Source organism: Protomyctophum bolini, assembly GCF_963924005.1.
Source record: "Protomyctophum bolini genome assembly, chromosome: 16".
In the NCBI taxonomy this organism is placed as follows: Eukaryota; Metazoa; Chordata; class Actinopteri; order Myctophiformes; family Myctophidae; genus Protomyctophum; species Protomyctophum bolini.
The window spans coordinates 5,881,092-5,901,761 of NC_137877.1; the positions used below are offsets into that span (position 1 = coordinate 5,881,092).

General features: G+C 43.9%; 1 protein-coding gene across 1 annotated transcript; it reads left to right on the top strand.

The window, feature by feature from the left end:
• The first annotated feature begins 594 nt into the window (after nt 1-594).
• slc9a2 (solute carrier family 9 member 2) lies at nt 595-20,496 on the top strand. Its single transcript, XM_080786693.1, has 13 exons — nt 595-1,183; nt 2,230-2,444; nt 3,503-3,751; nt 8,625-8,875; nt 9,830-10,047; nt 10,755-10,954; nt 11,196-11,285; nt 11,391-11,461; nt 14,000-14,167; nt 14,298-14,400; nt 16,540-16,656; nt 18,239-18,329; nt 19,127-20,496. Exons 1-13 carry the CDS (start codon nt 826-828, stop codon nt 19,567-19,569), a joined length of 2,574 nt encoding a protein of 857 aa, XP_080642819.1. The 5' UTR covers nt 595-825; the 3' UTR covers nt 19,570-20,496.
• Nucleotides 20,497-20,670: the final 174 nt, after the last annotated feature.

Genomic DNA, 20,670 nt, shown 5'->3' on the forward strand with positions numbered 1-20,670 from the left:
GATGTATCCTTTATTTTTTCACACATTTGGCTCACATGTAAAGGAGTAAAAGTATTATTTTTTTTAATAAAGGCTATAGCCAGTGTATAGTATAGTAGGCCTCGCCTATGTTGAACTCCACTCTTACAAATAGAATGTATTCAAAGTTATTTATGTAGGATGTCACTGTTTGACACAGAGTGGGCCTAGGCCTATTAAAGTGTAGTCTACCTCTACCCACCCAATAGCTCTAGTTATGTGCGTTGAAAGAGCTCGTGGCTCATGTCTGCCTTTATTGAAACTACAGCCTGCCCTACGGCCTACAACCGTCTGGCACCGCCTGGCTGCCGGGCCGGCGACGAAACCATAGCAGGACGAAACGAAACTGCTAAGTGTCAGCCTCCCAAACTCCAAAGCACTCGTCGTCCCACCCTTTTTTTGTATCCAAATGACGGCCAATAGGAACAGCGTCCTGGCCGCGCCCAGCCCCTATCGGAATGCGTGGACGCGCATCGCGCAACAGCCTAGGCAGGCACAGCCGCACAACAGAGGTAAATAGTTAGTCACAGGTGCGCTCTCCTTTCTGTCACCTCTCTGTGCAGTGCTGAAGGAGACTCGCTAGCCAAGACTAGAAGATTGTTTGACAAAGAAAGAGAGCTCTTCAAAAACCTTCTCGACTCACTCAGACTTGCGTTATTTCAACATGATCGAGAATAAGCGACTTGGATTTGTTGACTTGTGAAAGTTATAACCTGCTCAGGGAATGTTCTGTGTTTTTAAATTGTTTTTTAAGTTGGATGGGGTGAGCTGAATCTCAGCCACGCTGATAGTCATTTTGGATATTTAATGACATCACTTCGTGGCCACAGATTGCAGCATAATATGGGCCGTGGGATTTTCTCCACCATGGAATGTTTTACCGGTGTGAAACGGGCGGCGTTTTTAGTGACGATTTGCACGATTCTTCTATGCGTGCCACACGGTTCCAACGGAGAGATCCAAGTCATCCCACCGAAACCAACCGACGATGGCGGCATTGGTGGCGGCAGCGTTACCATTCTGCCCCCAGTCAAGCCCGAGGGCCCCCAGGCCTTTCCTGATGCAGACAAGGCAAATTTACCGGTGTTTACAATGGACTACAACAGAATACAGATACCCTTTGAGATCACTCTCTGGGTGCTACTGGCTTCATTCGCTAAGATTGGTAAGCATTGATTGATTTAAGTATTTATTGACCGTTTGCAGAATTACAGTAGGCTACATCTCAAGTACAACTCAATACAAAAACTGTTAACTGTCAGTGGACGACACCATAAAAAAAGCATTACACTTGTTTACAATAGGGCCCACCATTTTCAAATCCGCAAACATAACATTCTTGATGATTGTATATTGATTGAATAGCCTATACTTTATTAATTTGCAGGAAAAAACCCACAAGAATGTACAGCTCAATACAAGATCTGCTAAAAGGAGGATTTAAAATCAGAGAAAGCCATAGCTTGTTTACATTGGATCCGATATATCATTATGCAATTAATCTGAGCATTTAATGACGCATTTAATGGTCTCATGTTCAAGTAGGCCTAGCCTATATAGGCTATCCAGGTTGTTGTTACCAATATCAATGGAGCGATCAGGTAACTATGGTTAGAAGTCATTGCAATGTTTTGGTGTCAGTCAGAGGACATGCAGAAAATGGCCCAGGCCATCTGCACATCAGTTCCAATCTACTGTAAGTATCTGATTAAAACCCATTCTGGGCAGGAACCCCTTTTGGTGTTGGCATTACGTTATGCTTTAGCTATTGAAAAATAGCAGATCTACAAGCTCGTAGCGCGCCACCGAGTGGCGCGCTACGAGCTTGTTGGTCTGCTATTTTTGAAAAAATCGAAGAACGACTGACATTATAGAAACATAGCTTTTTCAGAAAACTGTCAGGATGTATAGAGAAGACCTTTTTAGAATCTGATCTCTGAGGTCAGTATGGGACTGTACCTATGTTCCCTCAGCCCTATGTTCCCTCGGGTCCGCGTCAATATGCCGACGGTCCGATCGACAACCTACCTCAAACCCTCACCCTAACCCTAACCTCCCCCGGGGCAGACACCTAAACCTAACCACCCACCCTCTCCCGACCCCCAGCGCACCTCGGACCAATGCTCCTTCTGAGGGAACATAGGGCTGAGGGAACATAGGTATGACCCCGTCAGAATGGTTTAACTCAGGCTTCCTGTCCTCTCCTCTCAGGCTTCCACGTGTACCACAAGATCACCGTGTGGGTGCCGGAGTCCTGCCTGCTGATCGGCATCGGTCTGATCGTGGGCGCCATCATGCACTCCGTCCACGAGGAGCCCCCCGCCGTGATCAGCTCCAACGTGTTCTTCCTGTACATGCTGCCGCCCATCGTCCTCGAGTCGGGCTACTTCATGCCCACCCGGCCCTTCTTCGAGAACATCGGCACGGTATGCTATAATGTCACCAAACCAAGCCTCGTGTTATGTCCTCAACAGCAGCAACTGCAGAGCATGTCGCTACACTACACTGAATAATCCCCTCGGCGGTCCCCAAACTTTGCACACGAGGCAGCGGTGGCCGAACGGTTTGCGGAGCGGTCTTGATATCGGAAGGTCGCTAGTTCGTATCCCCGGACCGGCACGTTAAAATTACCACCGCTGAAGTGCCCTTGAGCAAGGCATTGAACCTCTACCATGAAATGTTCTATGAGCAGGGCCTGGCTGTAAACAAGTTCTTGAGATTAGTCCAGTTACCCTGCAGGGTAAACATAGTACCTTTCCTTTCCTTTACCTCCTGACCTAGCGGATGCACCCCCCCAGCGCTAAGTCTCGTTGTATTTGGCCGAAAATTATATATTTTTTTAATATGATTTATGGCAAATAATCACAGACAGAATGTCACTTCACTGAGAGACATGCAGCTGCTGTATACTATACTCCCACAGCTGCTCTATACATCTCCAACAGTGGTTTACTGGATTGTACAGTTTGTGCTAAATAACAACCACAAAACCGCCATTACCCATTTCACGTCACGCACCCCCTAGAAGGCGTTCGCGGCGCACCACAAGGGGTGCAATTAACGCACCACAGTTTGGGATCCATTTGCCCATTTAGTAGAGTGCAATGAACACTCGTATTTACAGCGTAAGATTAAATGTTCATCATTCGAATGTTCATACCGGTGTGATATTTGGAGTGACTCTTGTCTTGATTGCGAACGCAGTGAGCACTTACTATGAGACCTAGCAGATCATGTCTGTCTGTGTCTGTCTGTGTGTGTGTCTGTCCCGCTATACGTCCAAATATGGAGTGTGTTGCATCAGCAATCACTCAGCTCCATATATGGGCACAAAAGGGGCCAGGTCCACATATACAGTAACAGCGGGACAGACACACAGACAGACAGACAGACAGACAGACAGACAGACAGACATGATCTGCAGGGTCTCAGCTGCGTTCGCTTCCCGCGTTTGCGCGTCTTACTGGTGGTTAATCTGTTGCAGGTGATGTGGTTCGCCGTGGTGGGGACTCTGTGGAACAGCATTGGCATTGGCATGTCTCTGTACGCCATATGTCAAATCGAGGCCTTCGGCGTGCAGGACATCAACCTCCAGGAGAACCTGCTGTTCGCCGCCATCATCTCGGCGGTGGACCCCGTGGCCGTGCTGAGCGTGTTCGAGGACGTGAGCATCAACGAGCAGCTCTACATTGTGGTGTACGGAGAATGCCTCTTCAACGATGCCGTCACTGTGGTGAGTGTGGAGGGCCACGTGTGTGTGTGTGTGTACAGTTCCAAGGTTAGCGTTTTGGACTAACGGGAGATTAAGGTGGAATGAGAAGGGGGATTTGTGAAGCTACTGTATGTTTTCACGTGCCTTAAATTCAGTGTCTGTTCCATGTGACATGATTGTGGGAGACTGCATGGTGCGTCACTCGACTTCCTCGCATTGTAAACGGCCATGAGCTAAACCTAGCAAAAGACGTGCTGCTACATGTTGGTCTCTCTAACTTTAGATTTCCTTTGACTGCACGTTGGGCATGACGTGCTGAGTGGCAGTGAGTAAGTGGCTGTCACCTTAGCTCCTCTAATGGCTGACACAAGAGGATTTTACTTCCTTGAAAGGGATGTCGGTATCGGTGGAAAGTATAGTACAGTGAGCAACAAATGCATCCATGCCGGTAACGGGTTGCGCTTGAAATGAAATGCTTGTGCCGCTATTATTTGCAGCCCAGTGGGGCGGCGGGCCCCCTCCGTTTTTGCCTTCAGGGTATACGTTCACACTTTAGAGGTTGAGCTCAGGTTTCACCAGGTGAAACACGCCTGTTCAGTTTTCTCCTCTGTGTTTCCAGGGTTCTGTCCGAGGATGAGATCTGTGTAATTCAAATGTGTGTGTGTGTGTGTTTGTGAGGGATTCTATTTGTATTCTACCGATTGGCTATAATCACTTATTTAAGGCAGTTATGGAATGTCAATATTCGAGTAGTGTATATATTGGAAGTGTGTCCAGGCAGGGACAGCTCAGGGTGAAAGCGTTTGTTTAGATGTCACTAAACCGGTTTCTGAGGTCACTATTGCATTTGGATGCATGGGAGGAGTTAACACACACCAAGTGAACCCCCCCTCCCCCTCCTCTCCATCTATTATAACTCTCTGTCTCTCTCGTGGTCTCTCTCTCTCACACACACACACGCACGTGCACATGTGCGTGCACGCACACACTTATTTCCCTGTCTGCTCTGGGCTTTGCGTTGGGAGTGGTGGGGTCCCTTTGTTTAGTACACACGGTAGCCGAGCCAGAGCTCGAGTTGATGCTGAGAGTGAAGGCAAACATTTACCCATGGAGACGGAAAAGAAACTAGGCGTGGTCTGTACTGACAGTTTCATGTTGCGGAACCATACAGTCTCAGATCAAAAAAGATATAGTGCTTTCATTCAAATGTTAGGCCATTGTTGTCACCAAAAACAAGAGGGAACAATTAAAAGTACAACCATGTTCACCAAATTGCTATTTAGAAAGATTCTAGATATGCTGTTGTCAGACCAAGTCTAATATTAAACCACTTATCCTGCTGTTATTTGACCAGGGTTCATGCTGCTTACTTACTCTAATCTTGAACTTTATACGTTTTCAGGAGTGTCTGTTTGATGTAGAATTGTAGAAAAGGTTGCCAGTTGTATTGCGTGTATCGGTCTGGACTGGCCGATATATCGGCCATTATTTGACATTTTCTTTTATGACCTCGACATGTGCAATTGTGCAGCCAATGTGTCCCAATCACAACACATTGTGAGATTGTAGATCAGCAATTTTTTAATGTTTGAATATGGCTTAAGACAAGTGGTCTTTTTTGTTTGTTTGCTCATAAGTAAATTCTTCTCAAATAGGAGGTTTTTCAAATTCATTAAAGATATTTGCAAATATTGACCCAAAAGCCGTCAAAACATCGGGTAATCTGTGATCTAGGACTCCACAAAATCAGGATTGGCATTGGATCCAAACATCCGGCATCAGTCGAACTGTCTAGTGTTATAACTTCTAATTGGCTTCCCAGAGACGCAGTTAAAACTTCAGTTCATTTCCAGGCTCTCCAAGGCAAACTTTGAATGCAATAATACGATCCCCTTGTTGAAGACTCGGCTGAACAACGAGGCTGTTAGACGGTACTAATTAGGTTTGTTAAGGCTGTGTGAACACAGTGAAATGTGCTTGACCTGTAACAGTGGTTTGATGGCAAACTTGATCTATCTTTAGACTTGATTTGTTGCCAGGATGTTCTCTGCCTAAATTGAAAGTACATGACCCATTTTTTTTCCTGAGAACTTCAATGAAGGAATGAATAAAGGGCAATTTTATGTTCGTTCTGTTTGGCTTTTATATGTATGAATTCCTTATCGATTAAAAAAGAAAAAAGATTTTGTCACTTGGCTGAGGCTCTTATCTGGAACAATTTATAAATTGCTGCTAGATTGGAGTAAATGGTGTGAACTCGAGGCAACGGCCAACAACCCTATACACACACACGAAACCAGATCTATTGGCAACACGACCACATATGCCGGAAGTTCTGCATTCAAATGCTATCAGTGCTGTCGGTAGAACAACAAAGGAAGTTATCCCTACAAAAGTCCCTTCTTCAGTGAGTCATGATCCGGTGTGCTTTTGTGAAATGATATTATCTCATTGCAAACAGTGCTGAGCAAATAATTCAATAAATCACCTTCTATCAGGAGCACTGTGATTAGGCCCTGGCCTCTGACACCACCCATGACCTCTGGAAAGGATGTGTGCACAGTTTATAGGGGTGGACCATGAATTTTCCCTTCAGAGCTTAAGGGCCGATTCATACTGCTGTTTCGGCGCTGTAGTGCCGAAATGATTTCGGCTCGTCAGAAATTTTCAGTAGCACCGAAGAGCCGACTTTAGGACGGTACCCGCCCCCCCGAACCTCAAATGACGTCAAATTGTAGGCTCTACAGCGCCGAACCGACTTTTATTCGGCTCTAAAATAGGAGTATGAATCGACCCTAAGAGTTAAGAAAATACAATTCTGTGAACAAATGATACATTCTAAACATTTAATAGTATGTTTATACAGAGTAAGTAAAGAATAAATAATCTCTCAATCACCTGGTAATGACTGTGACACAGTCCTGTAGCTGAAAGGTCAGAAGTGCAGTCCTTGCAACCACAATGTTTCCAGCCAGACAGGTCTAGTCCAGAATGCCACTTAAGCACTATATACTTTGTTGTACAACAAATAGCGAAAATAGTTGACCTACAAGCTTGAAGATGTTTTTTGGAAAATGTGAAAGATTTAGAAAGCTTTTGCCTATAATGCCATGTTCAAAGTGGTTATCACTTAACATACCTACACCCGCACAGTATAATTGGTATGAAGTGTAACTAACTGAATATCGCTGTTTTAGTATCCCCACTTATAACCCATTAAGACCGGAGTTTGACAAATGTCAGACAACCCAGACAAATGTTATGTTATGGTTATGGCTAAACTTGACTTAAATAATAATCACTATGGATCCATAAAACATTTATTCAGCTCTTTTGAATGCATTAATTGCATACACTATTCGGTGATATATTTTCTGCCTATTTGGGCCGAAACCGAATAGGCCGAAAATGTATTTTTAGCCATTTTCTGCCCAATATTTTCTGCGGCCGAATATTCGGTGCATCACTAATTAGTGCACCGCCACCTACTATTATGTGAGTGTGCATGTAATGGGGATTTTATATAATGCCTTTTATTAAAAGGATAAACGCTTTGAGATCATAGACTGTAAAAAATATGGACAAAGCGTTCCGCGGGTCTAACAAGAAAATAAAATGAAGCCTGTCAGTCCTTGCACTGGAAGTCGCCATCTTTCTAGATCCGTTTGGGCCCAGCTGGCCCATTGGCTGGCCCAGACAACGAGGCGGGACTTCCCCCCTTCTTCTTTGTTGGTTTATATTTTGACTCGAGTGGGTGGGGGATCCCGTTCATAGACTGTAACGGTAGCCACGCCCCTCAGAACATGCGCGACTTTATGGTCATTTCTTTTATAAATGGGACCATAATTTTCCAAAAAGAATATTATGACATTAGAAATTAGACAAACTAGTGACTGGAAGCAAAAAGTATTCATGACCATGTTTATTAAGGTAATACAGTCTAGGTGAAGTTGGGCCCAAATACATGGACTTCTATGGGGCTATGGGTTTTTTTGAGCCCAATGACAGGGCCACAACAGGCCATTATATGAACTTTCATTTCCTTAGTGGCTTCACAAAATATCTGTCTGACTGCCCCCCTGCTTGAGATGCATCATCTCATTTTAGAGGGGGTCCTCAACACAGATAAACGGTACATAACAAATTAACAATACATACAGTACGCAAACGATACAGCAATTCGTCCATACAGACAAACAAAACAAAAGCTCTCCCAAAGATAGCCGCTGAATTCACCACCCCACTGAATTGAACCCCTAATGGCAACGTTCATTATGGAAAACATACCCATAGCACAATAAAGTTCAATGTTTGTGAACAAAGTACAAAAACATGCGGTACCAACATCGAGCAAGCAAGGTACAAACATGCATATTGGAGTGTGAGAAGAATGCTTTGTAACCTGCATTTGTATGGCCTGACTCACACGTGCACAACATCCTGATGTATAGCTGATGCATGAGACTCATTTACTGATGCAAGCTCAAACCCTTTCATATACATCTAGCATGCATCAATGTTGTATGCTAGACGCAAAGGTGTGAGTCAGGCCTTCACAACAGATTGATGTATAGCTGATGTATGAAACTTCATTTCTAATGGGAGTCACATGGTTTGACACTATTAACTACTAACATTTTTGTTGTATGAGGGGGAGCGGGGCAGTCGAAACACAGCCGAAAGCCGTACAACAAAAATGTTGTGTCAAACCATGTGACTTCCATTGGAAATGCATTGGGAGCTTGCATCAGTAAACCAGTCTCATACATCTAGCATGCATCAATGTTGTATGCTAGATCGAATTCGAAAAGGTGTGAGTCAGGCCTTAGTCTGCCTCTGGGTGTGAGATGCAAGTTGTTGGATGAAAACACTTTGTGTGTGTTTTGTTTTCCAGTCGCTCTACAACATGTTCAACTTTGTGGCCGAGATGCCAGTGGTGGAGCCGGTGGACGTGTTCCTGGGCGTGGCGCGGTTCTGCGTGGTGGGCTTCGGAGGCATCGGCTTCGGCATCCTGTTTGGCTTCGTGGCCGCCTTCACCACGCGCTTCACTGGCAAGGTCCGAGAAATCGAGCCCCTCTTCATCTTCATGTACAGCTACCTGGCCTACTTGGTGGCTGAGCTCTTCGGCATCTCGTCCATCTTCACGTGAGTAGTTGAACATGTTTCGTTCTGGACACAGTCACCATAAAACTGGTGACTGAGGAGACGGTGTAAAATCAACGTACTTTAATCCTGTCTACAACATTTTAACCCATTCTGACCTGAGATCAGATTCATACGAAGGTTTCCACTGGACACACACTGGTCTGATTTACCCATTCTGACCCGAGATCAGATTCTAAAAATGTCAGTCGTTCTTCGATTTTTCAAAAATAGCAGACCTACAAGCTCGTAGCGCGCCACTCGGTGGCGCGCTATGAGCTTGTAGATCTGCTATTTTTCAATAGCTAAAGCATAACATGATGCTAACACCAAAAGGGGTTCCCGGCCTAAATGGGTTAATCCTGTCTACAACATTTTAAAAGCCACAAACATGAGGGCACGGTGGCATAGTTGGTAGTGCTGTCGCCTCACAGCTAGAAGGTCCTGGGTTCGATTCCTGCTGGCGACGCTGTGGGCACTGGCGGCGTGTTCCCTCCTCCGCGTCATCAGTGCCCGCATACCCGAGGCGGGGGTTGGCGATAGGGCCTTTCTGTGTGGAGTTTGCAGGTTCTCCCCGTGTCCCCTAGGGTAGATACCCTCACAAAAACTTGCCGTAATCCTGGTCTCTAAAACTACCTCCCCCTGGCCAGCCGGGGCGCCTGATGGAGGGGAAAGGAACTGGTCGGAATAACGTGTCCCTTCCACGCGCTACGTCCGGCCGGGGAAATTCCCCTCTGTCAGGTGAAAAGAAGCAGCTTGGACTCCTCATGCATAGAAGGAGGCATGAGGTCAGTCTGCTGCCCCCCCCAGGTTGGCAGAGGAAGTGTAGCGCCCAGGATTACATTAGATAATTGGCACTGGGTGAAAAGAAAAACTGGGTTACAAAATCGTGGGATAAAAAATGTAATAAAAAAAAAAAGAAAAAGCCACAAACATATCTATATTTTGTTTCTGCAGCATCGTGACCTGTGCCCTGACCATGAAGTACTATGTTGAGGAGAATGTGTCCCAGCGTTCCTGCACCACCATCCGCCACGTGGTCAAGATGCTGGGCAGCATCTCCGAGACCCTCATCTTCTTTTTCTTGGGCGTGGTCACCATAACAACGGAGCACGAGTGGAACTGGGGCTACATCATGTTTACGCTGCTGTTTGCCATGGTGTGGAGAGGCCTGGGTAAGCAGAGCAAGGGAGTGATGAGTACACACTCACAGTAAAATCTTTAAGTGTTCATTTAACTGCGTGCGTGCGTGTGTGCGTCCCCACAGGTATAGTAGAATTTGAGGAGGATCATTATTATCCTGGTTTTCACAGAACAAATGTTTGTGTTATGTTAAAGTTAAAGATTTGTATACATTAGATTTAGAGTGTGGATGTATGCCTGATTTTCTTTTGTAGTGGCGCTCGCTGTGGTGTCATGCCCTGATAATAGCAGATACAAGCTGTTACGTGAGCTAGTATATCACCTATTTTTCAGTGTTAGTTTAAAAATCACACCTGTGAGTGGTGCAACTCCGTGTGGGGGTCCCCGGGGGTTCCAGACCCACAGGAACGCAGCCCGGTTCCGACCCTATGGTTGCACCACTCAAAAGTAGTTAAAATTCCTAAAACCGGCATCCTAAAATTGTTATGTCCTCACAAGTATAATGTGTGTGTGTGTGTGTGTGTGTGTGTGTGTGTGTGTGTGTGTGTGTGTGTGTGTGTGTGTGTGTGTGTGTGTGTGTGTGTGTGGCTTGTTGAGGGATGTTGGTACTGATTTGGTGCCCGTTACGCTATCATTATTATTGGCATGTGTTTGTGTGTAGAGTGAGAAGAATCCTAGTATTGAATTAAGCAGTCGTACAAGTGGTGATGATGATATTATTTGTACTCTTCCCTTGCAGGGGTCTTGGTGCTGACTCAAATCATTAACCCTTTCAGGACCATCCCGTTTAACCTCAAAGACCAATTTGGTCTGGGCTATGGTGGCCTGCGAGGTGCAATTTCCTTTGCACTGGTCTTCACCCTTCCTGATACCATTGGCCGCAAACAGCTCTTCGTTACCGCAACAATCGTCATGATCATCTTCACTGTCTTTATTCAGGTAAGAAAGGCTTACATATCATTTTTGGGGTCCTTGACATGAAATGGTTTGAAAAACATATATAGAAACATGGTTTTTCAGAAAACTGTCAGGCTTTAGAAGACATCGTCCTTAGGTCAAAATGGGTGTTAATGTTTGCACCTCCATATCATTTTAGATTAGACGCTAGAGATGCTCTGCTCAATGTCTCCTTCACGAAGTGCTGATGTTGTCCCGTTGAGTCACTGACATCTCTCCACAGGGCATCACCATCCGACCCCTGATCGAGTGGATTAATGTCCGCCGCACCAACCGCAATCTGGACACCATCAACGTGGAGATTCACTGCAGGGTACGCCACAGCATGCTATATTTGCTCTGCATACATTCACAGCCTAATTCCTGTGTGCATACAGTAGTGTTAACACAATTAACACTCCATACATCTCTTCTGCAGCTGATGGACCATACCTTGGTCGGAATAGAGGATCTCTGTGGACAGTGGAGCCACTACTTCTGGAAGGACAAGTAAGAGAACCTCCCCCTCCTACTTTGGTGCTACTTTTCATGCGGGGCCTGCTGCGCTATCCGCGTGTCTGGTGTAGCCGCTATCATTGACATACATTGGATCTTTGCAAACGCGTGCAGTACATTTCATGCACAGCATTTGATTGATTGATTGAATAGTTTATTTAGACAGAAATGTATAAACAATAGTACAGTCAAACACTCGGGCAAACAATTCATAGACATGACATGAACAATAACTAAATTGAATATCATCACAGATAAAAAAAAAATAGGCCTGTTTTTAAAAGATGCAAGTGATCTGCATTTTTTTAGGAGGGTCAGGGCATTTCACGCTAGAGTGGCAGCGCTGTAGAAGGATAATTTACCCATATTTGTTTTGAAAGTGAGTGGTACCAGATCGTTGTTCTCACTTTTTTTAGGTAGTTAGTCAGGTACGCGGGCTCTGAAGTCAAGGTTGCATTTACAATTTTGAATGTCAAGTCTATCTTCTACCCGGAGGTGGCTCACGGGCCCCAGGCTGAGAAGTAGTTGAAGTAGGCCTGGGCCGTGGCTCAGCGGTCCAGGCACCTTGGCCGGTAGTCCGAGTCTGGCAGTGTGCCGCGGGTTCGACTCCCGATCCCGACGGCCTTTACTGCATGTCACTCCTCCCATCTCTCTCCCCCATTTCCTGTCAGCCTACTTACTGTCTGTCCCTCTATAAAAAAATCTAAAATAAAGGCGAAAGCCGCAAAAAAAAAAGAAAACATTAAAAAAGAGAATTAGTTGAAGTAAAACCTGTTTGAATTAGACTGGAGGTGGGATGGCAGTTATAAACTGACCAGCTTATGCGTTTGTTGTGCTCCAACTTTTCCCCCTTTGTGGTTTTATGTGACAATGCCATTGTTTGGTGCATGGAATGCGAGGGGAGATGGTGGCAAGAACTAAAACTAGGTGTCATGTTCAGCTTCCTCTCTACATTCTGACAAAAGGACGCTTTTCTTCCCATTGCTTTGAAACTTTTCCCGCACAGCTGCCTTTGTCCCTCTTGATTTACCATCCCGTTTTCAGGTTTATATCAGCTTCACTCTTTGCTATATGCTGCTTACTTACTGTCTGTTACAGTCGGGCGGAAAACCTATCCCCATACCGTATTTTTAGTATTTGCCGTAAATTAATGCCCTTTACAAGCTTATAGAGCGTTTTTTTTTCTTCTATTTTTTGTTATTTAAAGTGATGGTATTTAGTCTGTCTGTTGTTGACTACATTGATTCTTTGGAACACAGGTTATTTTTCTTCCCTTTTCCTGAAAAGTCACAGTTTTGGGCATACAAGCTAGGTTTCCACCTGACGGCAGCGTTTACACATCTTCCTGCATCCAACGCCCTCTGCTGAGCAACCACGGCTTTGTTCCTCTGGGTGTTCTTGCTACTTGATACTGCTGCTCCAACAGGTTCCTCTGGTCTCTGCGTTTGCATGTCAGTCAAGTCACTTTTTCAGTTGAGATACTCACCGTCATTTGACCTGAGGCATCACAAAACCCTCCCCCTCTGTCCCCCTCAACCCCCATAAGCAAGGAACGCAAAGACCTGGTTAGCACACTGCTCCGGGCAGCGCAACCCCCCCCCCGCGCCTCCGCCTCCTCCCAGTTCTTCTGCCCCTTTTTCCATGCGGTTGTCACGTTTTCCTTTTTACTTTATACCTGATGTAAAGAAGCCTTTTCTGGTTTTATCCTCGTAGTAGTTTTTGTATTGACCTATTTGCAAATGTCACTCAAGCGTGTTTGTTAAATGTAGGCTATATAATTGTACATATGCACCGTCCGCGGTAGACTATATTAATGTCTGTAGTTAAGGCCTGTAGTTATATGTACAATAGCCTACTTTATCCGCGGGATTCAGCGTTTTAGCCAAAGCGATAATTTAAACATAATAATATAATTTGAAAATGTATAGATGTCTCTTCAACAAATGGGAGCCAGCGGCAGGCTTTTTCCATAATTCAGTTTTTTAGGCAAAGCGATAAAAAAGCCTAATTATTATGGTGTCGTGTGTGTGTGTGTGTGTCATCTCTGCGTGTGTTGACACTATACACACACACACACACACACACACACACACACACACAGAAGAACTGGGAGGCGGCGGCGCGCTGCCCGGAGCAGTGTGTTAACCAGGTCTTCGCAGAAAGGACTGCAGACTTTGCTCTCACACTACACTAGTGGCGAGTCAGTGGAAACGAGCAACATGAGTCAACTCTCGCTGTGTGACTAGGCTAAAATAGTGCAAAACTTTTTTCAGCGCTCCAGCGAATCGCTATCCCTTTTGGGAGTGTTTGACTGTACTCTGTTGCTATTATTACATTTATGTTCAATAAACTATTCAATCAATCAATCAAAAATCTTCTGAATCGGCTTCGTACATTTTACTCCACAATGTTGTAGATGAGCTCTGGATAAGATCTGCTGAATGCCTACACACGTTAAATTGTCTACCCACGTTTTGTCTGTACTGTTCTGACCAAACCATCCGTCCTCTTTTTCTCTCTCACGACGTCAAGGTTCATGAAGTTTAACGACCTGATCCTGCGTAAGATCCTGATCAGGGACAGCAGGGCCGAGTCCAGCATCGTGGCCCTGTACAAGAAGCTGGAGCTGCAGAACGCCATTCAGATCCTGGACACGGTGTCCGGGGACATCAGCAAAGCTCCGTCTATCGTCTCTCTGCAGTATGGCGCCCTTTGTCTCTCGTCTTTTACCATCACACAGTACCATCTCCTGACCTCCACCCATACAACGCTGTGGTCGGTAAGGAAGGCGTACTAATGAGCCTTACTGTTACTGTCTTCTGTCTACTAGTGACGACAAGAAGAGCCCTAAACCCAGGAAGAGGTTCCTGGCAGCTGACGTGAGGAGCATGCATGATATCCTCTCCAAGAACATGTACAAAATCAGACAACAGGTGAGACTTGGTAATCCATTCACCATATTTTTCTGTTTTATTTTTTATTTGTACCGGGTTTTTTTTAAGCCAACACAAGCATGCTCCTTATATGGATTGCTATTTGCATAACCCTTTGGCGAGTAGTATCTTTTGCATGAGTGACATCACACGTTTTCAGCTTTAGTTTCTATTAATCTTTTGGGGGTAAAGATGAAAGAAAATGTCTGTTTATTTAACAGCCTGTTCCGACCGTTTCATTTCGGCGTTGGCATGTGTGTTGCTGATGAGGAGGACTTCGGTTAGACCAGTGGAAGAACTATGAATGTCTGTACCCGTCTGTCCACATCAACATATTCATTGATGTGTTCACGGTCGGCTACTTTACTCTGAGTAGGGGAGCACAAAGAGAGACTTGCACATTGTACATTTTTATATTATTATAATTTTTGCTTTCAAAATATAAAGTTGGGTGTGGCCCCCGGTGACCACCTCCAGCTATAGTCTGCTCTGTTCATAAATATATATATTTTTTAATTTATTTTGACCAGAAATACTGATTGATTGGATGATTAATTGAACATTGTATTAACAGTTTGCAGAATGGGTAGTGTAACAGTTCATGGAAAGTACAGGTCAATACAAAATCTGCTAAGAGGATAAAACCAGAAAAAGACTTGTTTGCATAAGGGTCCTCCATTTTTAATGAATCAAAAACGTTGCTATACACATTTTACAATGATAGTATTTCTGCATTAACCACTGAGCCACAAATAAATATAAGTTATTATGTTAAAAAAAAAGTGAATTTAGGTACAGAGGTGAGTGTGTGCGTGTGATATTCTTATTATAGAGATTGCTGGCTTTTCAGAGGACGGTGTTAGTTGAGGTCAGGAGGAGATCAAGTTCTATCTTGGTATCTTGGTAGCTTCGATAGTTGGTGACATCTTGATGAGAAATATTTTATATAGTCTTAGACTTGTTGTGATATAAGATATGCTAATAGAAAGATGAGGGTGAGAATCAGGTATCCTGTACCTGTACGTACACGATGAGTGATTACATAACGAGGACAGGATTTAAAGGAATGCCGTGTCACAAACTCACAACTAGTTTCATGCAAGGGCTCCAAACTTTGATCAGGGGTGAGCAAAGCTGGAGTTCTGATGGTGTTTGTGGACCCCCAGGCTGTGGATCAAGGGTCCACGGATTATGAGTGTTGTTATAGTTGTTATCTCAACAGTGAAAATCTTTTTCAGCCAGCTTTACTTGTCCAGTTTTGCCCTCCGTTGCTTTTGTAGCAGATGGATCTTGAAAAGATCTTTTTCACTTGACTCTTGTAGTGTCTCATACGCAACGGAGCAGACGGGTGTGGTCATCTATGGTCGCGCTATCTAGGTTGTAAAAAAGCTTGACGAAAAACAGTGAAACTCTGTTGAGTGGTAACTAGTTAAAGTGTATTAACTGCGGCTTTTGCTCAGCGTTTGCTTTCTTGAAGCGGACTCATCTCAACAGTCGGTAGAGTCTAAAACCAGTGACTGTGGTGTGTAAGGTCTGTTTGGAGGTAGTCTCTCGAGACAGACTTTGACTAACGGTGTGCTGTTTTTCCCTTTTTGTTTTGCCAATGGCTACCCAGATTGGTTTGGAGATATAATTTATGCATGCAGCTTACCTGCCATTGCCAAGGTTATCGTGTTGATAATTGTGTTGTTGTGCTGTTACAATTTAGGCATTTAGCAGGCGCTCTTAATCCAGAGCGACGGTTAGTGGGTTGTACTCTGCTAAGTGCTGGTAACTGTGTATAACCTGTGGAGGAAACCACATTAACGGTGATGTCCTGTTTTTATCGCACAAAATACATCATACGTCGGTGTCGCACACGGCGAAGATATGATTCTACAAGCTCACAACAAATCACATTGTGAGCTTGTAGATCGGCTATTTTTGTACGTCACTGTAGTGGACCCACATGTCTAATTACATTCGAATTAATTTTCTTTTTTTCCAAAAAATATACAAGACAATATACGGTGAAGTGGTCTGCTGGCATCGTATCACATCCAGTCGTCTTGCCGGCAAAACATGGTTTTTATTGTACATTCATTGTTCATAATGTCGTTTCATAATTCATATACATGTTGTTTTTGTTTTTGTATGCAGACGGCGGCGTACACCAGAAAGCATGCGATGCCCAATGACACGGCGAGCAAAGAAATCCTGATCAGACGCCACGCCAGCATCCGCCGCAGCCTCCGGCCCGGCAGCGTTGAGTCAGCGGTATGAACAACATGGGTTGGGTTGGGGGGCTATTCTCACACTGGTACTCTCTGGCTCTGTTGTTGTTTTAAGCCATTCTGACCTGAGATCAGATTCATACGAGGTTTCCACTGGACACACACTGGTCTGATGAACCCATTCTGACCTGAGATCAGATTCTAAAAAATGTCAGTCGTTCTTCGATTTTTCAAAAAATAGCAGACCTACAAGCTCGTAGCGCGCCACTCGGTGGCGCGCTATGAGCTTGTAGATCTGTTATTTTTAAATAGCTAAAGCACGACATGATGCTAAACACCTAAATGGGTTCCCGGTCAGAATGGGTTAAGCATTATGTTATACTTTTAGCTATTGAAAAATAGCAGATCTACAAGTTCATAGCTACGAGCTTGTAGGTCTATTTTTTTTTAAATCATGATAATCTTTGAATATATATTCTTTCAGAGCGAACGTTTTAACTCAAATCTTTGCTTCTGAGAGGTTCCTGGAACAACATATTTTCAGATGGGGGGGTCGGTGGCCAATTACATATAATCTTTTGGGTCCTTGACATATTGAGCACCACTGAAACATGGGTATTTCAGAAAACTGTCAGGATTTAGTTTAAGACGTTTTTTTTTTATTTCGACGTCGGGCCTAAATGGGTTAAGAAGGGATGAATCTGACTAAATTAGTTGGACTCTTACTTGGCGTCTGCTCGAGGCTACGTAGATGAACACAGATTTTTAAATTGCAGCTACATTTTCTCTAAAAGGATTATAAAGATTGGCAGCCTACTGAGTCAAACGGCTTCAATTGCGATCCTCAATTTAGGCATTTAACAGAAGTGCTTACCCAGAGAAACTTAAAAAGTGCAAGATCAGAGTAAGCGGCATGCCATGAACCCCACTCAACAAACAACAGGGTTAATGATCAAGTAAATAGTGCAAAGAAAACAGTTGGTGGTTAACCTGGTAAATATCAAAACTAGCATCTGGTTACTCTAAATAAATGACATTCTATCTGAATAACATTCTTAGCATTGTTGGAGAAGCAAACGGTATACGTTTTGTCCTATATAGCAGGGCTCCAGACTAACTTTTTTCACCAACGTCCCGGAACCGTCCCAAAATACAATTTGAACCGTCCCGAAGTAAATCTATATAGTCCCGGGAAAAAAGTACAAAAAATATATAATAAAGAAATGGCACCACTCAGATTGTGAAATTAATAACTGTATTCTATTATAATACAATACATGCACGACATAATTTGTTTGGCTTGTTTGACTCGATTAAAAATGTTAATTTTGTTAATCAAATTAATTATAGGCTTTGTACTGAATTAATCTCAATGAATCAATTTTAATTGCATATCAATATTCGACCTGAGAGCAGTGATACTTATTTTCAAATAGATTTTGGTATACCAGTGAATCAATGAATAGTGACTATAGCATAAGTAATCAACATCATAACATCTGCATAGCATTACTAGCATCTATCAAACATTGCCAAGAAATGATTGCAATTGTGCACTTTAGTTTTTTTTGCCATTTTCCATGTCAATCTCTCAGTTTTGTTCCTTCTATGGTTTCTTCTTTCAGGGGTCGGTGCCCAAGTCTCAGAAGTACTTCTCTCTGCCTGCTGGGCAGAGTCTGGACTCAAAGTTCCCTCCTACGAGGCTGAGCCATGCAGGTACATCTTTCAGTCGATATCCATTTTGCTCTTCTCTTCCTCGGGTGGGAAACCCAATTCTCCACGTATGATGTAAAATATAAATGGCCACTGTGTGTGTGTGTGTGTGGGAAAATTTGACAGGAAAAGACTCGCTCACCGTTTAAAAAAAGAAGTAAAACTCCTTACTTCACTGTGTGTGTGAAAATAGTCAATAAAGACCCCACTGGATGGTACGCGCTACATTTATTAAAGGGATATTTCACATAAACAACAAACTTTTGGTCATTTTACATTGTCTACCCTGGAGTTGCTCGAGTACGTATCCAAGTACTGAATCAAGCAACTTCAAAACTGTCTGGGGTGTTCACATAAGCCCGAGTAGATTATAAAAAAGACTGGGGTCCACCTACGCTTTCTATGGCATATATGCAGCTCCCGGCAGGATCCACCGGAAGAATCTAGAGTAGACGCAGCTGCGTGACATGAGACTAATTAATTAGAGCGAGAGAGAGGTGTACGTGTGTGCATCAATTTAACAAAGGTGCAGACGATCAGAAATCGACGTTTTGCTACTGTATGCCGTATTGAAGTGCACTCGGCCCCAGACTTTTTTTTTTTTCTCCCTGGAAATAAAAACGTCTGGGTTTCCGAGGCGAACTATAAAATGAGTATGACCAAATGTTTTTTCTAAAGTGAAATATCCCTTTTAATATGCTTCATTCTATCCTATTCACCTATTGTTATATAACGTAATTTATTGATGGTGTTTTTACTCTTGTACCTTACTACTTTAATGTCTCTCGTGCTGTCTCCAGATGACGAGGAAACCATGTCAGAAATGGCCTACCCCTCCAGTCGCTCAAGGTTTGCCAAGCCAAGCCGTTCCTCCTCCAGCGCCATGATTCCTCTACGCCGGCTGGACACACTGACGGAGGTACCCACTGTTGCCGTGGTGGACGAGAGAGGGAGAGGGAGAAGGGGGGGCGATGGCGCATCCAGACTGAACTCCTCCTCCAGCGATTCCCGTGTTCCCCTGCCTCGCCCTCGTCTGCACTTTCAGTCGTCCGCAGACGCCGCCAACGGTTCCTCGGATAACGTTAGAAATGGGAGCCGCGATGCAGAGGAGGAGGAGGAGCAGGAGCCCTCTTCTTCACCACCACCTGCAGCGTGGTCCGCCGAACCCAGAGACCCGGCCAACAACAGTGGAGTGGCAAACCCCCTACTCAGGAGGCCTCAGTGGAACCCCAAGAAGCTGTGAAAGTCCCGAGAACCCTAACCCCCCCCCTCTCTTTTCTTATCTTTTTGAAAGAGCGCTGTTTTTTTAGCGCCGTTTTGTTTTGTTTTTAAGCAGCGGGACTGCTATCGAATGAATATTTGTTGCCGGTTCTGAAGTAGCAGCAGGATCTCATACCACTGGCAACTTGATTCACAGCCGTTTCACATGACCACCGAACCCAACCTCCTGTTGTGATAAACCTTGGCACTGGAGCCAGCAGTCTCCTAGCTCACATCATTAATGTCGCTGCTAGCACTCTGAATGTACAGTAAGGTTAACACCTTGGACTTGACAGGTGTAAAATACTTCCAATTGCGTCCTGTACTAGTGGGGGAATCGTATACTAACCTTGAGCAATGACTCACTCCAAAGACTGACATTTTTGTCCTCCCGGGGAGTTCTTAGCATTTCATATGATTTTCTTTTAATGTATTTGACCTGCCTATGGATTGTGTCTAAAAAACGAAATGTTTTCAAGTGATAATTTAAACATTTTATTTTTAATTTAACTGAACGCAAGTTCAATTCAACTAAGAAGCATTGCTTCTCTCTCCATGTATGTAGTGTAAATACTATTTTTATTATAATTTGTTGGCTATTTTGTTGGCCATTGTAAACTATCCCTATTAAAAACTATGAATGTAATGTTTAGTTTAATGTCGGGACTTCTCTGAAGAAGTCTTGTTGGCTAAAGGGCAGTCCACACCAAGAATATTAACTATAGGGAATGAGACAACAGTGATGATGTGAACATGAATGTTAAAGTACTGTAAACATGCCCTTTGATTGAATGTCGATGTCTATGATGTCATTCAAAGTGGTGTGGAATCCACTTTCTACTTTACAGTTATCATTCTTGGTGTGGACAGCCTCTAAGTGTTAGCTTTCTCTACGTCTGTTACACTGAAAATAGGCCAACTTTTATTATTACATGTAATAAAATTTCTACTTTATACAAGGTTTTATACAGTACTCTTCTATCTTGAATTAGTCTTTATTTGGTTTAATTCAAACTATTCTTTTAGATCCCCTCCCCCCACCACCTACTTTCACAAGCTTTCTTTTATGGAGAAGTAGCTGTTC

Bases quoted from the DNA above. Each gene is read 5' to 3' on its own strand.
- slc9a2 (XM_080786693.1), top strand. From the start codon at position 826: ATGACATCACTTCGTGGCCACAGATTGCAGCATAATATGGGCCGTGGG. The intron at 10,955-11,195 runs GTAAGAAAGGCT...ATCTCTCCACAG, and splicing joins TCTTCACTGTCTTTATTCAG to GGCATCACCATCCGACCCCT. The intron at 16,657-18,238 runs GTATGAACAACA...TTCTTCTTTCAG, and splicing joins CCGGCAGCGTTGAGTCAGCG to GGGTCGGTGCCCAAGTCTCA.